Genomic DNA, 20,641 nt, shown 5'->3' on the forward strand with positions numbered 1-20,641 from the left:
TGTGAAGTGAAGTGCCCCAAAAATTGAAACTGACTGACTTCGCAGCCCCGAATACCTGACGTGTCCCTCGGGCGCGGTTGTCGGCCCGAAGCCACGCAGTTGATCAAACATTGTTCGACACATACACGAAGACATTCCCGGATCAGCGCGGCGAACCCTAAAATCGGAACACCCGGCGGCTCGGAGGCTCACAGAGTTCCCGAAGGTGCTACACTTACCTTTGAAGAAATTCTCATTACAACGACGAGCTGTTTGTGTGGGTGCTCTGTACGCGCTAATGGCGCGAGGTTCAACACTTCAAAAACAGGGCCCTGCACAATGGGCGCACAATGGAAATGAGTTGAAAGCAAACACTTCAAGCACACTTTTGCATGCCGCTCCACAGTGCTCGGTGTAATGATTACGTCGATGCACCGGGGCGACGGTGCCCCCGGTTTTCAATTTCCATTGTCACACCCCCGCGAAACAGCACCTGTTCTGCCTCAGCCCACCAGATGTCACCGTCGAACCAATATAAATTCCAATCGAATCCTGTGCAAACGCCCTGGACCCAGCCCGGCCTGGAGGGCGCCCTGATTAAAAGGTCAGCTGGCGGCGCACGTGAGCTAACACGGGGTCCCCAGGATTATCGTTGATTTGTTGGTGGAAATGGTGGAAAAATTCCAGGCTGGCGCAACTATTGTGCATCCGCGGCCGATTCGGGGGATTGGAATTGATCGATTTCGCCGAGTGCATTTGAATTCGTGTGGTTCACCCCCCGTGCCGCAACAACAAGGAGAGCGACAAAGGAGCACAATGGCTGAGTCCTGGGGGGTTGATGTTTTCACCCCTTTTTTATGAATATCTGATCCGCTCCCGATTATTACTTGTTTGGTTTATTTTCCGAAGGTCCTGACGCTCAACGAATCCTGGTTCTTGACCGTCTGCTGTGTGGGGACGATGGCCTGACGTGCTAAGCGATTGATAGAGCGCGGATCTAACTAAATTCCAAATTCAGCTCGAATCGAAAAGCCTTTTCCCGGACCTTTTTTTATGCGTTGATATGGCGACGGACTGTTTGACTACTACGTGGATTGAAAAATTGACCAGCCACACTCTGGCTACATTTCACGTAATTTCGGATCGTCGTGATTATTGAGCTTACAGTAGCTTGCCATATCGTTGATTTTAGACCAGAGACGAGGGCCTTGAGTGGAGTAGAAAGAATGCATTTTTGTGGGCAAATGGAACACTGGAGCCAATACTCGAAAGTGAGCTCTAAGTGGCGTTTGAATGAGTCACTGTAGAATGTGAATTGAAGTAGAAGCAAAAAGTACATTACAGGATGGAAACGAGACATTTTAGTTCCACCTCCTGGAGCTCTCATAGTAAATTTCCTTCAACATTCTCGGGAGGCGACAAATGAAATGGCATGAGTTGTTCTGCGATTTAAGAAGCCATGCTCTGTGTTCTTCAAATTTAGGTATTCAAACAAAACAATGATCTGCGATGCTCAAAATTCTCCGTCAAGACTCTACACAGCAGCAACGTTGTAGTGAAATGATAAAATGGCGCTAGGTAAAGTATTGTCAACAGGAACTCGATGTTGACGAAAAACAGGCTTTTTTGCCAACCTCACCATTTCTCAGCTCATGCAGGCTCCGGGACCGGGAGAGACGCGTGAAATGCACACCTCCACCAGGAGTGGTACACGCGTGGGCGCCGAACTAGAATGAAGCGAACGGAAGCATAACTGTGCCCGGGTGGTGAAATGAAAACTGGCGGATAAAAATGCATGAAATATTTAGTCGTTATGAAATCCAATCATAACGATAAATGTACTTTCAATAAATTGTTTTCCCACCGCGTGGCGTGGCATGGGTCAAGGGTCGATCGAGGCGCCACTCTCTCTCTGGAAGACTGTTCGGCGATAGGAACGCGGGTTTTGAGGAGTTCAAAGCATTCCGGGGCAAGTGATTGGGACCAGACCAAACGCTGGCCGGGCTGGCTGGCTTCACTCTGCGGGCGGCGCTTTTGTTTTTATCAGCATTCAACATTTTTTAACTTTTGTTTCCAGCTCACCCTCGCTCACATAACCTGATACGCGTTCGCGTCGGTCGGTAGTTTAAAACGTGCGCACCGAAAAAGGAGTTCTTTGCGACGACGGGACGGGGCCGTGGACGTTCCCTCCACAGTTTCCCTACATTAATGTTTGCGTTCTGCGCTGTGGGCAATATTTGAGCAAATATTTACCGAATCGTGTCGCTTTCGCTCCGGATGGTCAGCTTAGGAAAACCAGCAGAGCAAGGGGCACGTCGTATTATTTTTATCGAATTTTCAACATCCCCATTCCGGGCGCTGTCGGGGCAGCTACCGGAGAGCGGGGTCACGAAAATTTTATGTGTATTTTATGTTGCTGACCGGACGGGGCACTCGGTTCGGCCTTGGGTTGAGATTGTTACCATGTTTTACGATCGCCAAACGAACGACCGACGCTCGAACCACACGCTCACCGGTAATTGGGAGGAGAAATGCAGAACTACGAATACGATTTGCATCCCCGATCAGCCGAAGCATTAGCGGAGTCGAGTCGATGCAACGGACTGCTTAATGCAAACTAAGTCGCTTCAAGAAACCTCAGCTCGGTATTGGTAGGGATCAATCTGGGATTTGGCAAGTCGGAAGCGGTGCCTTTGTGCATCGAAGAAAAATCGAACCCCTTTTCCGTGGACGTGACGTGGATCTTCGTGCGTCCTGCCCGAGGTTGGACGAGAGGCGGCAGCTTGTTTATCCTCAATTCTGCGAACAACATAGACCATGCTGCTTCACTTTACCGGTCGACGGAACATTGGATGGCGTACGTCATCAACCGTAAGCCGCATGTAGACATCGTTGTCGGTAAATAATGACATGCAACCGACCGCACCACATGAGGGTGGTCCTGCTCTTTGGTCCTGTGCGCCACGCTTTCTTTGGAACGGACCCGGGGCTCACCGAGGTAAGAGCATCACCGAGCTTCACCGGAGCAAACGCATGCCAGAACTTCCCAAGAAGTGGAAGATAAAAGATGACGAAAGGTAGGGACATTTGCTACAACTTCAAACAGGTCTGACGGTCTGACGAGGTCCTGGCCAGCGCAACATGCTCCTTAATAAATGAAGAAACGGCAGGACACGCCGGAGTGTTTGAATTGTTCCAATCGATAATGTATCGTCGATAAGGATAATACCGTAGGCATGTGTTGCTCTTCGCAAGCAGCTCATCATCGGCCCGGCCGGGCTCGCAAACGGTCCGATAGATTGTTGGATAATTGAACAAGTTGCGGCGGCAGGACAGCGGGGCGCTTCGGTTTGACCCCCGTCATGTGTGATGTTGAAGGTATGCGTCGAAGAGAAATGGGCCACCGTATCGGAGCTGGCCGGCCGGTGAAACGTAGCGCCCGGACATGACAGACGAAGACGACGAACTGTAAGCTCGGCGGTATGTTCATCATGTCTCAGAAGCACGTTCGAGAACGCATGCCGAAAAAACGAGCCTCAGTATCGATCACTGTGAAACATTGCATTGCTTCCGTTTGGTCAATCAGTGCACCGAGCTGGGTAACGGACGGGATCCTTACGGAGTTGGAAACGACTCAATAGCCTCGCAGCAGTGTTTGGTGCAATTTTCGCTCCGTTATGGGGCGGTTGGTTTGAGATAACGATAATAGTATAAATTAACATACCTGAGGGCTCACACTTGCGCAAGTGTTGTGAATTATGATAGATGGAGTACGTTAACACCGTGACAGAATCGTTTTTCGCATGTTAATTTTTATACGTTTGCGAGTCTGTTCCACTACAAGTCTGTACTTTTATTTTTGGTACAATTGATAAAAAGTAAATAAAGGATAAAAGGATTGCTGTAAGTAAGCGTGAAACGTATTTCTGGAAAACAAAGGTTCTATACCTAGCAAAATGGACATAGGAAGAAATAGGATTAACCAGCAGAAATGATTGAAAACTTATTGACAAGAGAAATAAATTCAATTACTGCACGAATGCAGTAATAACGATAACTTAAAAATGAAGACACTAAAAATGTACTTTAAGTCATCTAACTGATGAAATTACAACCATTTACTTTCAATCACAAAAAGTGTTCACTTTACATTGATTCTTCATAAGATATTGGCCGCAGCTAGCCCATCTAAGATTTCCTCTGATGGATATGAATATGGGAGCTTGCCCAGTGATCAGAATGGCGAAACAGGAAAATACTTCCTTTTGATGCAATACTATCAACGTTTTCTTATTCTGTCCGACTGTAGCATTCTGACATCAAAGCGAATCCCGGTGACCGTACGAGAGAGAAATGTGGAGTTTCCTCACAGAAACATGTTTGTGCCGAAATTGTAACTCCTTTCATAGATGCATAGAGCACGGTGACTCCTGTAACATTGCTCCGAATCGTGTTGATAACTGTACAGGAGCATTCTGCAGACAGAGGCGGCGGATGTCATTCCCGCCAGGCCACAGAGCCACTAGCGTGCCAATGATCTAACCGGTCGATAACCACCGTAGCGCCGATTCCCCGTCCACTTTGATTGATGCCATCGTTTGGATGTAGGAATCGTCCGTCCTTAGCAACACGGTCCCAGGGGGATAAACGGAGCGCTCGGATCGCAGGTTGCCGTGGGGACGACGGCAGGTGTCGTTTTTGGTGAAAGATAACACCATCATCAGCATCGCCGCCCCGGATGGCGATTGAGTTGTACCGCCGAAGAGGCAAAGCGCTCATCGATGGTTCGGTGTTTGGTCCAGCTCCTTCTTGCAACCCTCTTCACCGGTGGCAAACGGAATCGGTGGCCCTCCGACCCTCCCACGGAGAGATGTGTAAAATTTACACATCCAAGCAAACCCATTTGCGAACCATTTACTTTCATGTTCACAGGTGTTTCAGTAACAGAAAGAAAAAGTGACTCCTGTCAGCCCTTGAGACAGTGTATCGTGTCAGTAATTGCGCTATATCTTGGCCGGAAATCAACCGGCAGCATTCCGAGGCGCCAGACAGCACAGAGTTCATCATCAGCAGACACATACAGGTTTAATAAGCCTGCCCTTTCTGCAATCTCCCCCCGAATGCACTCGGTCGCAGTGGTCACACATAGTGTCTGGCCCTTTGCAGGGCTAGGCGACGTCACTAATGAATAAAATATTACTGAAATGAAAACATTCTTCGCACACTACGCCCCGTTTTGGCGCAGCGACGAGTTGCAACGAGTGAATTCCGCGTCCTGGTGTGCTTCGGTAAGCTTGCATCTAAAACCAGCTACATTTGCCACCCTTTCTCCCGCCGGTCGGTTAGGTTTGGGTGGAGCGGTGGAATAACTTCATATTACAACATACTCCCGGAAGTGACGAAAGGATTACGTTTCCGGGTATATGCTCGACCGATGCTGGGAAACACGAATGAAACGCGTCGTTCGTGAAATATCCCACCTTCGATGGGTCGACTTTCATGGACGGATTACTGTGTGTGTTTATGATTTAATATGTTCGCTCTTTCGCTACGAATTTCACCTAAACACCAATGGATGCCTGAGTAGGGTAACTGTGATGGGATTCTCTGCGATGCAATGCAAGCTTTGCAAAGTAAAGAGCTTATGCTTTGGATGGGATGGGAGAAAAAGGATGAGCTACAGGGTGCTACTTACTGTAACAAGCTACGTCCGAAGGTTATGTTTAAAGTTTCAGAAAGCCTGAGCCGTTGGAGTAACGAATTATTTTAGTTAAAATCTTCATCACGGTAGCGACCAACTACCATTTTGAATTAGCTTACCAAACTCACAGCTAGAGTGTGCTGCCGTCGCTCAAGTGTGTCGCTGTCAAGTTGTTCTTTCAGCGAATCAGATTAGAGCGAAGGTCATCTGGAGGTTGCAGTTCCGAAAAAAGATAGAGCCGCAACGCGAACGCGCCGGTTGCTTGGAAATTTCACTTTCATCGCTGCTGTGTTGTTAGTATTCGATTACCACCCATCGCTCAGATAAGGGCTGCCACTAATCGGCGTTCGACCTTCGCCCAAACTCGCTTCATTTCGCAGCGATCGGTTACACAATTCGCATTCGCGGTTACAGTTTCAACCGGATCATCACCAGCCACCATGGGTCGTAAGTTCTGCGTTGGAGGAAACTGGAAGATGAATGGCGACAAGGCCAGCATCACCGAACTGTGCAAATTGTTGTCGGCCGGCCCGCTGGACCCGAATACCGAAGTAGTGGTCGGTTGCCCTGCACCGTACTTGTCGCTGGCGCGCTCATCGCTACCGCAATCGATTGGTGTGGCGGCCCAGAACTGCTACAAGGTTTCGAAGGGCGCGTTCACCGGTGAAATCTCTCCCGCCATGCTGAAGGATCTCGGCCTGGGCTGGGTTATCCTGGGTCACTCGGAGCGCCGTGCCATTTTCGGTGAAACGGACGAGCTGATAGCGGAGAAAGTGGCCCATGCCCTTGCGGAAGGACTGAAGGTCATCGCTTGCATCGGCGAGACGCTGCAGGAGCGCGAAGCCGGTCAAACCGAAGCAGTGTGCTTCCGCCAGACGAAAGCCATCGCCGCCCAGGTGAAAGACTGGAGCAACGTGGTTATTGCGTACGAACCGGTGTGGGCCATCGGAACCGGCAAGACCGCCACCCCAGAGCAGGCACAGGAAGTGCATGCCGCTTTGCGGAAGTGGTTCACGGAGAACGTTTCTGCGGACGTCTCGAACGGCATCCGCATTCAGTACGGTGGCTCGGTTACGGCCGCAAACTGTCGCGAGCTGGCCGCCAAGCCGGACATTGATGGTTTCCTAGTTGGCGGCGCTTCCTTGAAGCCCGAGTTTATTCAGATTGTCAACGCCAGACAGTGAGTCGGAGCTTCGGATCTGCCCAGTCCCGTTGAGTAGTGACAGGGACACGCACAGTAGAAGCGCACGTCCCCAATTAATGTGTTACGTTTCGTCTTACTTTAAGCACCGCTCGATGCGCTGATTGTTACATTTAAGCATTAAACCCGAGTCATTCATTCAAATAAATGTAAAATCGCCGGCATGTTGTCTTAGTGAAAACGAGTGTTATTTTTCTACGCCGTCATTTCCACGTTGTCGTAGATATCTTCCACACCGTCCATTGCTTTCAGTTTATCTTTCAGCTTTTCGTATGCCTCCATTGCCTCAGCATTAAGCATGATGGTTGACTTTGGAAAAAAGGCTTGTTCGCAGTGCTCCACGCTGTAGTTCAACTTGTCCAACTCTTTCTTTACCCTATCAACATCACGAAAACTGCAAAGGAACTGCAAAAACAGGAACATGCTTGAAATCGCTCTTTTCCACCCTACATGTTGGGCAATTTTGAACGTACCCTGACCCGTCGATCGTGCATCACCTCGATATCTTCAGCACCCATTTCGATTGCATGATCCGTACACACCGAAGTAAGATCTTCGATTTGCACCTCTGCCGGAGGAATGGCTTCCACGAACCCTATTTCATCAAAGGCATGCTTTGTGTCGAAGAAAAGAGCACTGGGTACGAAAGACGAGATTAAATCGCTTATAAACAGCACAACGGACTCCATTACTTACAAATTCTTCCTCAGAACAGTTGCCATTTCCATTTTCAGTTGTGTGAAACGATCCGTATACAGTACGCAAACAATATTGATTTGATCGAGGGCTTTGATCTCCAGTATGTACTTTTTCAGTTCCGCGGACTGAGCGGTGCTCTTCTTCAGAATGCCCTGTATGGTGGCGTTTGGCATATTTTTCTTCAACGCTTCGTCGATCGTCGCCCGGAGTACATTATTCACTGCTGGGTTAGGTCCACCGGCTGGAATGGGAAAGCAGCGTTTAACAAAGCGAGGATTAACGTGCACATTATGTTCAAACCATATTTTGCCTACCCTGCACCGCAAGACGGATCTGGCGGGAGAGTTTGATGAACAGGACCGCCTTGCGCCCATCGTTCAACGCTTTCACGTGTCGTATGTTTTGCCATTTCGAGTGACCGGCATATCCGATTTCGCTCCGATGTATGTGCCTCGTAAGTGTTGCCGTTGTAGCAGGTAACCGTACAATGCTAATCAGCAGTCCCACAGTTCTTAACATGTTCCAAGCGGCCGAGGAAGCTCCAAACGCGAAAGGATGATTACATAAAACTTTGTTTCGAGACCGGCACTTTGAAATGTTTACATTTTTTAACTCACAGCATGGTGTTGACTGACAGCACAGACATTTTTGAAGACTCTGCTGTCAGTGTGCTGTGACAAGCCCGTTGGTGTAGCAGTTCGAAATTCGAAATTCGAAATTACAAATATTGAAAAAAAACGACGGTTGAACTCGACCCAATGGTTTCAAGTAAAGCTAAAGACGACTTCGTCTCGTTGTTGTTGTTTTGTAACGTTGCTTATACCTTCTTTACGCACCTAGCTTGGAATCACATTCAGATTCAAATAAAAAACATTCTAGTCGTATCGCATCAATTTATTGCTGTTCCATCAATAATGCTGTTCCGAAATTATTGTATCCGTTTAAAATCATTTTTCTCTTGGTTCCGCTTCGCAACAAACCTCTCGCAACAAACAACACACGTATAATCAGATTGCGAAGACATGAGACCAACGCAGGCAGTGATTATTCTTATCATTCCACTGATTTGAGGCTTGAATCTTCACGGGCCGGATCTCTGTAAGCCCGGAACACACAGTCATGGGTATCGCCAATTTGTTCAGCCTCATACTCACAGGGTTAATTGTGTTTCTTAGCAAAGAAACACTAGCGCTGGAGGAGTCCATAATCCAGACGGTTCTAAAAATCGATCCACAATCCCTCAGTGGCATCGTGGGCCAAACGGAAAGCTTCTCACTGTTTGCTGAGTATGTATCAGATACGAGTAAATTGTGAAAACCTAAAACATATCCTAATTCTATGTCTTATTTCAGGCAACCATGCACGAGCAATCAAAATATCTCAGTTACTTGGAACGGGGCGGAAGCCCTTTCAATCAAACCATCCAATACTATCATCGTAACCAAGTGTGAACCAAATGTATCGCTCGTCGAATCGAAATACTCGGTGTACGTTTCATCCACCAAACAGGGACGATTTCTCATTCGTCCACTCATCCATCCGCATCATTCGGTGGACGATAGCCGCTTATTTGTTCAGTTAAAAGTGGCCAAGTACCGACCGCTGATAATCGTTTCGACTTTGATCGGTTGGATGTATACGCTGTGCTGGACATTGGGAGATTACATTCAAGTGTGGGCCAATTACAAGCGGAAAAGCGTTGTCGGGCTGAGCTTTGATTTCCTGTTGCTCAACGTCGTCGGGAACTGCTGTTATGCGACATTCAATGCCCTGCTGTTCTGGAACCATTTCGTTGAAGTATGTAAAAGAGAGCCTTATTTTGCGCATCGCTCAAACTAAACCTCTTTTCTTTTTCGTAAGTTGGAATATTTCAGAAGACACCCGTTCGGTCTGAATCCGGTGATTGCGAATGATGTCGGATATGCATTACATGCCGTTTTCGGAAATCTCATGCTAATAGTTCAATTCTACCTGTTTCCCAGCGATGGAAGTTTGGTGTCTATCCCCGTCAAAATACTTATCGGAGGTTGCACGGTGCTGGTCGGTGTTTGTGGTAGCTTGGCATTCGAGGGACAAATGCACTGGTTAGATTTTTTGTACGTTCTCAGCTATGTGAAGCTATCGTCAAATTTGGTGAAATACGTTCCTCAAGTGTACATGAATTTCAAACGAAAGAGTACCGAAGGATTCTCCATATCGAACCGTGTCGTGGATTTGATCGGGGGGCTTTTGAGCCTCCTTCAGATGATACTAAATAGTTGGAACTTTGGTAAGTATGCCAGAGCTCCTTGTAAGGGCCATTAAATAAGACAGTCACCTTTCCTCAACAGACGACTGGCAATCGATTGCAGGAAGTCCTGTGAAGTTCGGGTTAGGATTCGTGTCCATATTTTTCGACATCGTGTTTATGGTGCAGCATTACGTGTGCTACAAAGAAAACCGACCAGATAAGGATAAAAGCATTCCGTGAAAAACAAAGGGCAATCCTGTGGCAATCAGGATACTGGATAGCCAAATAACGAAAAATATTCTATTCAAAACACCATTTTTATTATTTGCTACAAGTTTATATATTTGTCATCTTCTTTCAATCATATTTCCAAGTCGTGCCCAACACCTGGGATGGGCTTTGCACACTGTTTCTAGGATGAAAATACGCAGCTTATCTTGCCCGAATGTTTCACGCATCCTCCGAGATGGCGAGCGGCGATGTAATCTGAAACGGTGAGATTTATGTTTGACGACAGCTTCACTTATCGCTTTCGTCTACGAATTCTGAGCAAAGTGTGGATAAACGTAGTGAGATTAGTCAGTACGCTACTACTTGCCCTGAAAAGACAGGTGCTGCTCGTTTCAGTGATGCATCTGGTGTGGCTCCTGCTATTCCTAATCGTCGGAGTTGAAGCTAAAGTTGGAAACTTTAGTCTTTCGGTTGTTCCACAGTCCATTGTGGCGACTTTCGGCGAACCGGCCACCATTAGTGTTGAAGCAAAGTAAGAAAACTATTGACTATTCCTGCAAGCAATTCCAACACATCCGTTGCTTCTGTTGCAGTGGCTACATACCGGTTCCCTTCGAACTTAATTTTGGGTGGCCTCAGCAGGATGCTGTCCAAGTATTGCCCAATAGAACGATCACCTTCGCCAACGGCTGGAATAATAAAACTTTCAGCTTGGAGCTGCACCCATTAAAACAAGGTCGCTTCGTTATCAAACCCACTGTCGAGCCGGTTGGATTCGTCGACGATAGACGCCTATTTGTCCTGATGAAAGTTGCGATGTACAAACCGCTGATCATTGTTTCGCTGCTGATCGGATGGACGTATACTGCGTGCTGGTCAGCCGGCTACTATCCACAGATCTGGCGCAACTATCGTCGGAAGAGCGTGGTTGGTTTAAGTTTCGACTTTTTGTACATCAACATCATCGGGCACGTCTGCTACGTGGTGTTCAACGTGTTTCTCTACTGGAACAGTTACGTCGAGGTTAGTGACTACTATAGGTTCGTGTCCTTTCCGATTCTAACGAGTTTTTAACACTCGGCTTCAAAGGAGGAATACTACAGGAGGCATCCACTGGGACTGAACCCGGTCATCGGAAATGACATCGGTTTTGCGGCACATGCCGTGTTCGGCACCGGGGTCACCATCTTGCAGTGCCGGATGTACTACAACGGTGGCAATTCGGTTTCCATTCCTGCGAAAGTCATCATTGCACTGTTCCTGATTGCCATAACCCTATCAATGAGCATGGCCTCGCTTCGGTACATTCACTGGCTGGACTTTTTATACGTTATGAGCTACATCAAGCTCCTCACGACCATGATCAAGTATTTTCCACAGGCCTACATGAACTACTGTCGCAAAAGTACAGAGGGATTCGAAATTATGAATCGAATTCTCGACTTGGCAGGCGGCCTATTTGGCATATTCCAAATGCTGATAAACGCGTGGAACTTTGGTAAGCCTTCTCCCCTCTGCATGAAGAACGCAGTGAAAATGCTCAAGGTTTCTATCTTCAGATGATTGGGCGTCTATCGGGGGCGATCCGGTCAAGTTTGGACTCGGCATCTTCTCCATACTCTTCGACATTGTATTTATTTTTCAACATTACGTCCTCTACAGGTATGTTTCTATTTCGATCCAAACACTCCAAGAGGTGGGAACTAAAACTTACTATTTCCTTAGGAAGCCCATACCTACAAAAGATGTTAATGTCCCAATGCTGTTAAGCCCGGTGAAAGTAATTGTTCCCTCGGAGTGATCGAACAGAAAAATTGACGATGGACGATGAGTGCGAATTGGTTCATTGAGTTTCGTAAGAATCTCAAAATGGTTCTCAAATAATTTTAGTTCATGACTATAATCGAAATTTTGCTCATTCAACATGTTTCTAACTTACACTGCCCACATCGGTGCGAAATTGATACGATAGACAGGATTCAGAGGGATATGTTTTACTTAAAAATTAAATACACTAAGTGTAATAAAAAAGACAAGTCAAGTTCCCTTTTTCGGCGTTGTATTTGACAATACTTTACAATACACTGATTTTCGCGTTTGCGCATCTTGGCTATAGTTTCTATTGTGACCGCATGAAATGCACAATGCGCATTTTTGCTTGCGTAGAGCTTAACGATTTCATGTTTTATATACATGTACGGTTAGATGACACCAATGAATATAATTGCTATTTTCGAGCACGATGATTGATATTTAGTGACAAGTTGTGGTAATACAGTTTCTGAGCAGTTTCCACTTCCTGCGTCTTAGCTTAGCTTTCTTCTGTTAAATAGGTATATTATTGTCAACAATTTAGCTCAATTTTCGCATACCTTGCCAATAAACTCTTTTCTGGCGCGTTCACGAGCTCTGGAACCAACCTTCTCAATTGCAACGAACTAGTGTCATAATGTTTATACTCTAATACCATAGCATGGAGGCCGTGTGTGCTTCCAATAATACGATTGAAATCAAACTGTATGGAAGCTCTGTTAAAATCAGCACTAATATCCAACGACCAAGTCTTTTCCGATAATTTGAATACGTTCGGCGCAAACCTAGTTTGCTATTAAATATGTTTTTTTGCTTATACCTTTAGAATATACGAAGCACACCAATTTGTTTGCCACCGTAAACCGATAATCGATATTCAAATAAATAGCCAGGAACTTCTGCTTTTGAGGCTGTTGGAGTGATTCGATGAAACCATTGATATGTAATTTTCGTTAGTACAACAAACAGAGCTTGAAACGTAAACCAAATCAGACATAACGCTAGCACCTCAAATCGGGAGTTTCCTTAAAAATTGTCGATCAATACCGATCTGCTTTTCTGCTTTCGCTTTCCGCTTATTGTAGTCTTGATCTGAACACTGTTTTTCCTTATGGCTGTTGCTTGTTATTTGTGGTACAATGATGACGCCAAAGATCGTTACCAATTAACATAAAAGGCAATACATTTCTCTATTTCTGTGGCTACGGAATCACATAATCAGTGTTCAAAGTCACGCAATCACACTACTAATAAAACAAGAATTTGTTGCAAACCATCAACAGCTCAAAATGCCTAGGCTTGACATTTTGCACTACACTCTCTTCGGTGCACTTACATTGGACGCAGAGCCACCACTGAATCAAATGACTATAATCTACGAAACAATTAAAAAGAAACACAATTCAACAGCCTTTGCAACAAGGAAGAACGAAAGGAATGCACGGTGCGTTTGAAGTTAAAAACCGCAAGACATTAATCCTGGTTCGTCATCTCGTGTATAATGCGGGTTAGTGTATATGGCGAGTGGATCGAAGGACCAGTTTCCAGCGATCGCAAGATGCATACATGTTTAAACCTGAGCAGATTTGGTCTTTCCTACGACCATGAGCATTTTCTGTAGGAATCTCGTTAAAGCCACTGGAAAAAGAACATTGAGACAAGAGAAAAGACGAGGTTAAACATTGGTTCTTGCTTTCAAAGCACTTAATATGCGGTGCATAAAGTAGTAGAAATTTTGATTATGGTGCGAGCTAATATTTATCATAAGGAACCGAGTGTTTACTTTGAGTTCGGTGAGATAGTTCAAAAACGAAGAAACTGAAGGCATTATTTAAAAGCTGTTAAATTACAGTTTAGCTCTTCACGTCCTAATGTTAGGACGAGCAGTTTTGTTCACACAACACCTTCAATTTCTTCAAAGCATGCAAAAAACAGAGCTCGGTTTAGAAAGTGATTGTAAACACGACGTGAACGTAAGCGAACAGAAAATGATAAAAACCTTTTCGCGCCTATTTCTGTTTTGGCCGCACCACCATCATTAACTTTTGTAAACTCTGCGTAATTCCACCTGTAAAAATTAGGTTAGAAAAAAAGAAAGAGAGAGAGAGAGAGAGAGAAAACATTGATACAGAGAGAGAGAAAGAGGCGTTTGGCAAATGATGAATTAATCAATTTCACTACATCATAAATATTACACACAGTCAGTCTAGTGCCAATTAATGTGAATAACGATCGGGAAGGGACGTCCGAAAGAAGCGATCTACTAAAAGCTCGCCGACGATACAGGTTAAAGGGACGGGTCGTTGTGTTGGATAGGATGTTGGAAAGGATGGCTTGAAGTTTGCAAAAACCACTCCGGCGCCAGCTACAGCTGGCCAGCTTACCCATCGAGCGATTGAACCACTTCGGTTTGTTTTTCCAGGCGATGAACAGGAAGTAGACGGGAATGCTGGAGAGAATCATAAGACAACCGTAGCCCGTCTCGACGGGACTGGCAATCATTGGCACAACGGTCACGAAAACCGTGGCAATGAGGTACAGTATCGGGAACAGCAGGTTGACTTTGATCGGACGGTTCAGATTGGGTTGCTTCCATCGGAGCCACGGCAAACACAAAACGGCAGCCCCAATGCTCAACTGCAAAGCGAGAAAATTATATCCTGGTCATTTCGCGTCCTTACTAGGCCAGCTCCCTAGCGAACCTACCCACGTCGCAAAACCGACATAGTTGATCAGCGCAAAAATGTCCGAAACGGTCAGATAGAGCATCGAGAGCAGGGCCATAATCAGTACGGCCGGTGTCGGGGTGAGACGCTGGATCTGGATCATGGTCAGAATCTCCGGCATCTGACCTTCGCAAGCGCCGGCATAGAACAGACGGGAAGACGTCAGCAAGATGCCATTCACTGCGCCAAACGTCGATAACGCGACAAACACTGAAAAACACGGAAGGAAGTAGCTTTAGGAAGGGAAAATAGGCCTCCAGGAAGTGCGAGTCATCACGTTGCGTAACCAATCGAAGTTCGTTCGGGGTGACACAGCAAACTCGTTAGTTACCTACCCGGTATCGTCCAGGCGAACATGCCAAACACTCGGTCGGCGAAAGTGACAGCGACCGCCTCGGAACCGAGCACCTCTTCCGGTGAGAGAACCGTGTAGAAGGACACATTGGTAAACACATACACCACCGTCACCAATGTGCAGGAAATGGCGATAGCCCGGGGCAAATTCTTAACCGGATCCTTCAGCTCCTCGATAATGAAGTTCAAATAATTCCTGGTGGAGTTGACGGGCAATGCGAATAAGAGGATTAGCGTCAGTACGGTGCCCTAGCCCTAGGGCGTCTCTGTCAGCTGTCTGCCCGGTGGACATCGTTCGAGCCTGACAAGGTCGCAAGATGAGATATTCCCTGAGACAGCACGGCAAACTTACCAGCCGTTGTACGCAAACAATCCGGAGTAGAAGGACAGTGCCAGCGATGTTACCTCCGTTTTCGTGTTGTCGAACGTGAAGTGCTCGGTATTGCCTGTGGGAAAGTAGAAAAGGAATGCTCGCGGTTATAATGGATTTCATCCACAGCAGAGGCACCAGACGACCAAAGAGCCGCCCAACTCAAGAAAGAAACCGCTCTAGTCTGTCCTGGTTTTGCTGCGATTATCGAATTGAACTCGCACACCGGTCATATCGGTGACCGAATTCGACGATCTGCAACGATCAGAGATGCCGGGAAGTGGCCCAAACGGTAGCAGCATAAGCTTAATCAGCTTAATTGAACGTGGGCAGCCCCGGCATGTATGATCGTTTAATGCGATCACGCCAAGAAAGGCTGTCGGGCCAAAGCCACGCCTGACCCGCTAGACGGTATGATGTAAGTGCAACCGGCAAAGACACAGATTTGTTGGCGTTCAGCTCGACGATTTGTGCCGAAAGCAGTTTGGGCAAATTTTCGCTAATTTAAACACGACACTTTGGTTGTCTGGCCTGAGGGAAGCAGACTTATTTTTGGCTGGTTGAAATTCGGGATAAATTGGAAGAATGGCATACACGTGTGCGAAAGTGCTAGCAACATAAACATAAATTCAACAACATAAATTTTCGTTCTCAATTTACCGTGATCCAAGTCCCTGGTTTTCGAATCCTGACAGTGCATTAACTTGATTTTATAACTTTAAATTGGTTCCACCCGTTCTAGTAACAATAAAGAATAACAAATAAACAAGTCCCCTTTAAGGATAACTTAGAACCTCATAAGTCCTATAAAAACCCATCATAGCTCATCGGGTAACACAGCGTCCTTTTTCCTTCAGATTTCACTCCATCAAATAGACGATTGATGCTACGGAAAAAAATAGGATTCGTGTTACGCGATCTACCATTCGGTAAAGCCGCTTGCTGTCGGCATACTGTACAATTTGTTGCCACCCAATAAAATGCGATTGCGCGTGTAAGCTGGGGATGACAAATAAAGTTGCCACTGCCACCGAGCGCCAGGCCATCGTGCCGAGGATTAGACCTGCTTCTTACAATGTGGCAGCCACACATCCGACCGTTCCGCCGGCAAGTTAAAGCTCTCGCTTCGAAAAGCTCGAAAAAGGAAAACAAACAAATAAATCTCTCATCGCATCGTGCCGCAGAGCCCGCGGGCCCACCACGTATTGCTTCCACGTGCCGCAGTGAAAGTCCTCGGTGGCTGGCTGTTGTCAACTGGCGGCGAGCCCATCTCGGTGATGCTGTGCCGCAACCTGTTTTGCATCGTAACTGACCGCACCACACATCTGGGTGAGGCTGATTTATGCTAACCATAGTCGCACACGGGCCGCACGTCACCGGAACAGGTTGTGCTCCGTTCTGGCGCGGTGACGAGCGCAGACAGTACGGGCACGTACCTAGAAACAGGAAGTATGCACCGGCCCCGATGATGATGAACAGGGCGAGCAGTTTCGCGTAGGTGAAGATGTCTTGAACGGCGGTCGCCCATTTCACGTCCCAGCAGTTGATGAATGTTAGTACCACTACCAAAGAGAGAAAAAAAGAGAAAGACATTTAGAGCGAAGTCGGTGGCAATAAAAGTAGCATGGATTGAACCCGATTTGCATAAACGGTCCGGCTGGTAGGCTTCGGGTGCGGCCGTTTGAAATCGATTTTCCTATCCCACGGATTACTTACGGATGCAACAGACGGCAAGCAGTCTGGCCGCATCCTCCGGCGGTTGGCACTCGGGGAAGAACGGCTTCAGCACGTAGACGCTGAAGGTGAGGGCGACGATGGCCTGCGAGCAGGGGCGCACGATCATACACTCAATCCACAGCCGAATGAAGGCCAAGAACGGCCCAAACGTCTCCATGATGTACGCATAGTCGGCGCCGGACTTTTTGATCATCGTACCGAGTTCGGCGTAGCAGTACGCACCGACCTGTGAGGAGAGCGGACACCAAACGGAGCGTCATGAGCTGTCGGGACGAGATTGCCCAAATTTTATCGCCACATAGCCATTATCCAATCTAGTCTCCCGAATGGTCCGAGGTGACGTATTTGGGCACACAAATACCCGGAGCCGGCTTTCCTTCTTTCGCATGCAGACTTCGGTGGCACCGTGAACCGGTTGCTCGTTAAAATGTCATCGGGGATCGGTCATCGGGACAAACGGGCAACTGGACCAGAGAGGATCGTGGACAGTAGCCGACTTACCATCGAAAACAGGCCCGATAAGATCCACACGATCAGCGACATGTTGACGCTGCCGGTGTTGATGAGGACGCCGGTCGGCGAGACGAAAATGCCGGAACCGATAATGGAGCCGACGATTACCGTGATGCCGTTGACTAGGGTCATTTTCGGCTTCAGCACGATCTCACCACCGTCCCCGCCGGCCTCCCCGCCGTTGGTGCCGTCGTGCTGGTCGCCCTTCTTGAGCGAGTCCTTGCGCTCCTGCTGGTCGTCTTTTTTCAGTGCTTCGTCCTCCATGGCGGCGGCGGTTCTTCTCACTTAGTCGACGGCAAACGACTTCACACTTCGTAACGATGGGACAGCACGGGCGCTGCGCGAAAATGAAAGAGGACACAGTTCGTGTGAATAATACGGTAGCAATATCACGCACTGAATAGGACCTTTGATTAGGGGTCGTTTTGACACGTTTGACTGTGTCCGCAGCAGCAGATTGCCACTTTACTAGCCGTCCAGCGAAATCATTGTGCTCCAATAAAACCACACACTTCTGGGCTTCTGGGCAACCGGCAATTTGCTGTGTTAAATCATGCACATTTTCGAACCGTTGGACGGATTAGAGACGAGACACACACACGAGAGCACACTTTCGATTAGAAACAGTATCGGGTTGTAAACAACGCCGACTGCTGCTCTAGCGCTAGCGGCCGAATCAGAACTAGCGTCCTCGGCAGGATCGCCCCGGCGTAATGGTGCCCGGTGGGCAGGTCTTTGGCCTCTGTTCGTGACGAGCAACGCGCACAGGGTGTGCCTAATTTTGGATCACTTGTTTGTCCATAATGTGTTCCAAATTATATGCTTTTAGTTTTGCTCCTTTAATTCTAGGCGCTTTGAACACTCGAGACAAACTGGTCTAAAACCGAGGGCAGAGCAATGAACGTTCCGCACCGGAATCCAATTGAGCCTCCGGACACACGTGCGGGACAGTGTGGTCCCCCAGAGCACGGGGATCAACGATGGAAAGGGAAGACGACTTCAATTAAAAGACGTCGGTAATCGAAACGTGACGCACCAAACACGGCCGCGCCGGATAAACTCTTGCCCCAGCCGTCATTCAGAAGAATACCTTTCACTGTCGTCACGTTACACGTGCCAAAGAGGTTTTTATGGCGTTATTTAAACAGCTTTAAAATGGTCTACAAATGAGCAGCCTCTGTTTCGTAGGTCTCGATACACGGTAGGGATCGTGGTGGGCGCGAAGATTCAGCACTGCGTGCGTAAATTACGCTGGCGTCGCGTAAAAGCGCACATGTGGTCGTGATGTTCGCGTACGATTATCCTTCGAGGACACGCACGGGTTCGCTAACGCAACCTAGCGTACGATGCTTGCGTTCATTCGCGCGTATCCTTTAATTCGCGGCGCGTCTGTAGGCTACAAGGAGGGATTCAGGGTCACCGAATCACTGACGGGGGGGGCAATAACGGGTTTCAGGCACTTTTGCGACACCATATTTCACTTATCACAGGATTCTCTAAAACTATAATCCGGCTCCGTACGTGAGGCTGGCGGTGAATTACTCGCACACGCATATCGTTCGTGCCACTCTGTCTGGAGCGCTGCTTACCTAGAAAATTAGGCTTCCTTTTCCTGTTTTCGAGTAAGTGGTTTCGTTGGAAATTCCAGAGGGGATTTTTTCCTTCCGATCCGTACAAACATCGAGTCACGAATGCGAAACGCGGACACTTTGACCGCTGCGGCGTTCTAACGGCGGTCACTCACGCCGGTTCAAATCTGACTCGAGCGCCGGCAACTCGCGGAACTCAAACGGAACCGGAATGTGAGCGTCCGGACGGAACGCGCGCGCGCTTCGTCTATTCTGGCCACCGCGTGTTGACACCTCCGCAGAAGGTTCGTTTGATAAGGCTTCGATGGTCCCACCAATGACGTCCCCAAAATCCGGCGAGAGATCGTGCGAGGCTCGCTTTTTTATCCCTCTCGCAGCTACACTCGAGCCTTAAGCCTTTTTTGTGACGCTTTGGCGCTCTGGGTAACTTGGATCGAAACGGGTTTTGTTTTCGTTCTGCGAACACCGTGAAACCACGGTGAGATGAGAATTTTGTCTCACTTCGGCGAGGCTTTTGGGTTTTTGTTGGCCGTTCACGTTGAGTCACGGTCCGATCGGTGTTGCTACTAATGTGACCTCTGCCGGTCCGATGAGAATCAGTCAATCAAAACAATTGGCTTCCGCCGTAACAACATCGAACGTGGCGTGCTTGCCTTTATTGAAACCACATAAATCTAAGTTACTGCTAAAAATTAGCACCATTGCCGGTTCCGGTGCCGGTGCCAGGTAATTATTACGTTTCACACGAGTGAAAGCTTCCTCAGCCAATGCCAAATGCTAAAAAAGCGAACAAAATTTGCGAACTCGTCGTGGAGTTTTTTGGGGCAATCCACTCGTAGTGCATATCGTGGCCGTGGCCGTCCCACATTGAGGGGCTCCGGGCGTCACTAGGTTGATTCTACAAGATTTACTGTCACCGCGTTTTCGTCATAATAAAACGGGACCCCCAATCTCGCAAAACACACAATCCACCCCGCGAAGCAATGATTATCTCCGCCGTCCGGTAATGTTTACGAACATGTCCTTTTTTATGGCCTGCGCCTCAAGTGTCAGCAGTGGTATTCCGTGGACAGCTTTTGGGCAAAACAACTGGTCACGTGCTCGAAAGACGCCAGTCCCATGTACGGTTTGATGGGAAAACAGTAGTAATGTTTCACTTTAGCCCATTCACCTCACGTTTCGTACACTGGATGGGTTGGATTCTGAACCCTTGCTAGCTGGATTCTGAATTGCTTTAAGCGAGAATCATCTCGCGAGCACCGCGTTAACTGTTGACCTTTGTCAATGGCGCACCCGCAATGCCAGCGCAACATTCGTCGGTGTCGGACACAAGAAAAAGCATGACCACAACACACATCTTTCGACCTTCGACGTCTTCTTACCTTACCTATAAAAAGTACGACTAGTAAGCACAACACGGAACTTTTTCCTAAACTGTTCTCCAAAATTTTACGGAACGGAACCGTGTGCCACGCGGGGACACTTGTTCACGGTTCGCG

The 20,641-nt window shown here is 47.6% G+C and overlaps 5 protein-coding genes across 7 annotated transcripts; 3 read left to right on the forward strand and 2 right to left on the reverse strand.

The window, feature by feature from the left end:
• Window positions 1–6,030: 6,030 nt before the first annotated feature.
• Window positions 6,031–8,148, reverse strand: LOC131211834 (probable transcriptional regulatory protein Teth514_1449). Its single transcript, XM_058205464.1, has 4 exons — window positions 7,895–8,148; window positions 7,578–7,821; window positions 7,355–7,517; window positions 6,031–7,286 (listed from the first exon to the last, which is right to left on the reverse strand). The coding sequence occupies exons 1-4, from the start codon at window positions 8,097–8,099 to the stop codon at window positions 7,077–7,079; spliced, it is 822 nt and encodes a 273-aa protein (XP_058061447.1). The 5' UTR covers window positions 8,100–8,148; the 3' UTR covers window positions 6,031–7,076.
• On the forward strand, window positions 6,031–8,469 carry LOC131211835 (triosephosphate isomerase). The gene has a single exon (XM_058205466.1). The coding sequence runs from the start codon at window positions 6,121–6,123 to the stop codon at window positions 6,862–6,864; it is 744 nt and encodes a 247-aa protein (XP_058061449.1). The 5' UTR covers window positions 6,031–6,120; the 3' UTR covers window positions 6,865–8,469.
• Window positions 8,470–8,699: 230 nt separating this feature from the next.
• LOC131207374 (cystinosin homolog) lies at window positions 8,700–10,050 on the forward strand. The gene is made up of 4 exons (XM_058199985.1): window positions 8,700–8,866; window positions 8,933–9,377; window positions 9,441–9,849; window positions 9,911–10,050. Exons 1-4 carry the CDS (start codon window positions 8,700–8,702, stop codon window positions 10,048–10,050), a joined length of 1,161 nt encoding a protein of 386 aa, XP_058055968.1.
• A 263-nt stretch (window positions 10,051–10,313) lies between these two features.
• On the forward strand, window positions 10,314–11,857 carry LOC131209468 (cystinosin homolog). The gene is made up of 5 exons (XM_058202545.1): window positions 10,314–10,573; window positions 10,635–11,064; window positions 11,131–11,539; window positions 11,601–11,703; window positions 11,767–11,857. Exons 1-5 carry the CDS (start codon window positions 10,314–10,316, stop codon window positions 11,840–11,842), a joined length of 1,278 nt encoding a protein of 425 aa, XP_058058528.1. The 3' UTR covers window positions 11,843–11,857.
• A 240-nt stretch (window positions 11,858–12,097) lies between these two features.
• On the reverse strand, window positions 12,098–20,641 carry LOC131212289 (Y+L amino acid transporter 2). Of its 3 annotated transcripts, none has more exons than XM_058206092.1 (10): window positions 20,530–20,641; window positions 17,542–17,890; window positions 17,020–17,266; window positions 16,740–16,865; window positions 15,286–15,379; window positions 14,915–15,129; window positions 14,560–14,789; window positions 14,238–14,490; window positions 13,853–13,921; window positions 12,098–13,491 (listed from the first exon to the last, which is right to left on the reverse strand). In XM_058206092.1, the coding sequence occupies exons 2-9, from the start codon at window positions 17,815–17,817 to the stop codon at window positions 13,863–13,865; spliced, it is 1,500 nt and encodes a 499-aa protein (XP_058062075.1). In that variant the 5' UTR covers window positions 17,818–17,890; window positions 20,530–20,641; the 3' UTR covers window positions 12,098–13,491; window positions 13,853–13,862. The 3 variants fall into 3 exon arrangements, with proteins under 3 accessions (XP_058062075.1, XP_058062074.1, XP_058062077.1); XM_058206091.1 differs by lacking the exon at window positions 20,530–20,641 and adding an exon at window positions 19,143–19,215; XM_058206094.1 differs by lacking the exons at window positions 13,853–13,921; window positions 20,530–20,641 and adding an exon at window positions 19,143–19,215.

Source organism: Anopheles bellator, chromosome 2 (genome assembly GCF_943735745.2).
Source record: "Anopheles bellator chromosome 2, idAnoBellAS_SP24_06.2, whole genome shotgun sequence".
NCBI lineage: Eukaryota > Metazoa > Arthropoda > Insecta > Diptera > Culicidae > Anopheles > Anopheles bellator.

Coding starts and splice junctions, on each gene's coding strand:
- LOC131211835 (XM_058205466.1), top strand. CDS start 6,121: ATGGGTCGTAAGTTCTGCGTTGGAGGAAACTGGAAGATGAATGGCGAC.
- LOC131211834 (XM_058205464.1), bottom strand. CDS start 8,099: ATGTTAAGAACTGTGGGACTGCTGATTAGCATTGTACGGTTACCTGCT. Junction 7,822..7,894: donor GATCCGTCTTGCGGTGCAGG/GTAGGCAAAATA, acceptor TTCCCATTCCAG/CCGGTGGACCTAACCCAGCA. Junction 7,287..7,354: donor TGCACGATCGACGGGTCAGG/GTACGTTCAAAA, acceptor CTGTTTTTGCAG/TTCCTTTGCAGTTTTCGTGA.
- LOC131207374 (XM_058199985.1), top strand. CDS start 8,700: ATGGGTATCGCCAATTTGTTCAGCCTCATACTCACAGGGTTAATTGTG. Junction 9,378..9,440: donor TCTGGAACCATTTCGTTGAA/GTATGTAAAAGA, acceptor CTTTTTCGTAAG/TTGGAATATTTCAGAAGACA. Junction 9,850..9,910: donor ACTAAATAGTTGGAACTTTG/GTAAGTATGCCA, acceptor TTTCCTCAACAG/ACGACTGGCAATCGATTGCA.
- LOC131209468 (XM_058202545.1), top strand. CDS start 10,314: ATGTTTGACGACAGCTTCACTTATCGCTTTCGTCTACGAATTCTGAGC. Junction 11,540..11,600: donor GATAAACGCGTGGAACTTTG/GTAAGCCTTCTC, acceptor TTCTATCTTCAG/ATGATTGGGCGTCTATCGGG. Junction 11,704..11,766: donor CAACATTACGTCCTCTACAG/GTATGTTTCTAT, acceptor CTATTTCCTTAG/GAAGCCCATACCTACAAAAG.
- LOC131212289 (XM_058206094.1), bottom strand. CDS start 17,817: ATGGAGGACGAAGCACTGAAAAAAGACGACCAGCAGGAGCGCAAGGAC. Junction 16,866..17,019: donor GCTTGCCGTCTGTTGCATCC/GTAAGTAATCCG, acceptor TCTCTTTGGTAG/TGGTACTAACATTCATCAAC. Junction 14,790..14,914: donor GTTCGCCTGGACGATACCGG/GTAGGTAACTAA, acceptor CGTGTTTTTCAG/TGTTTGTCGCGTTATCGACG.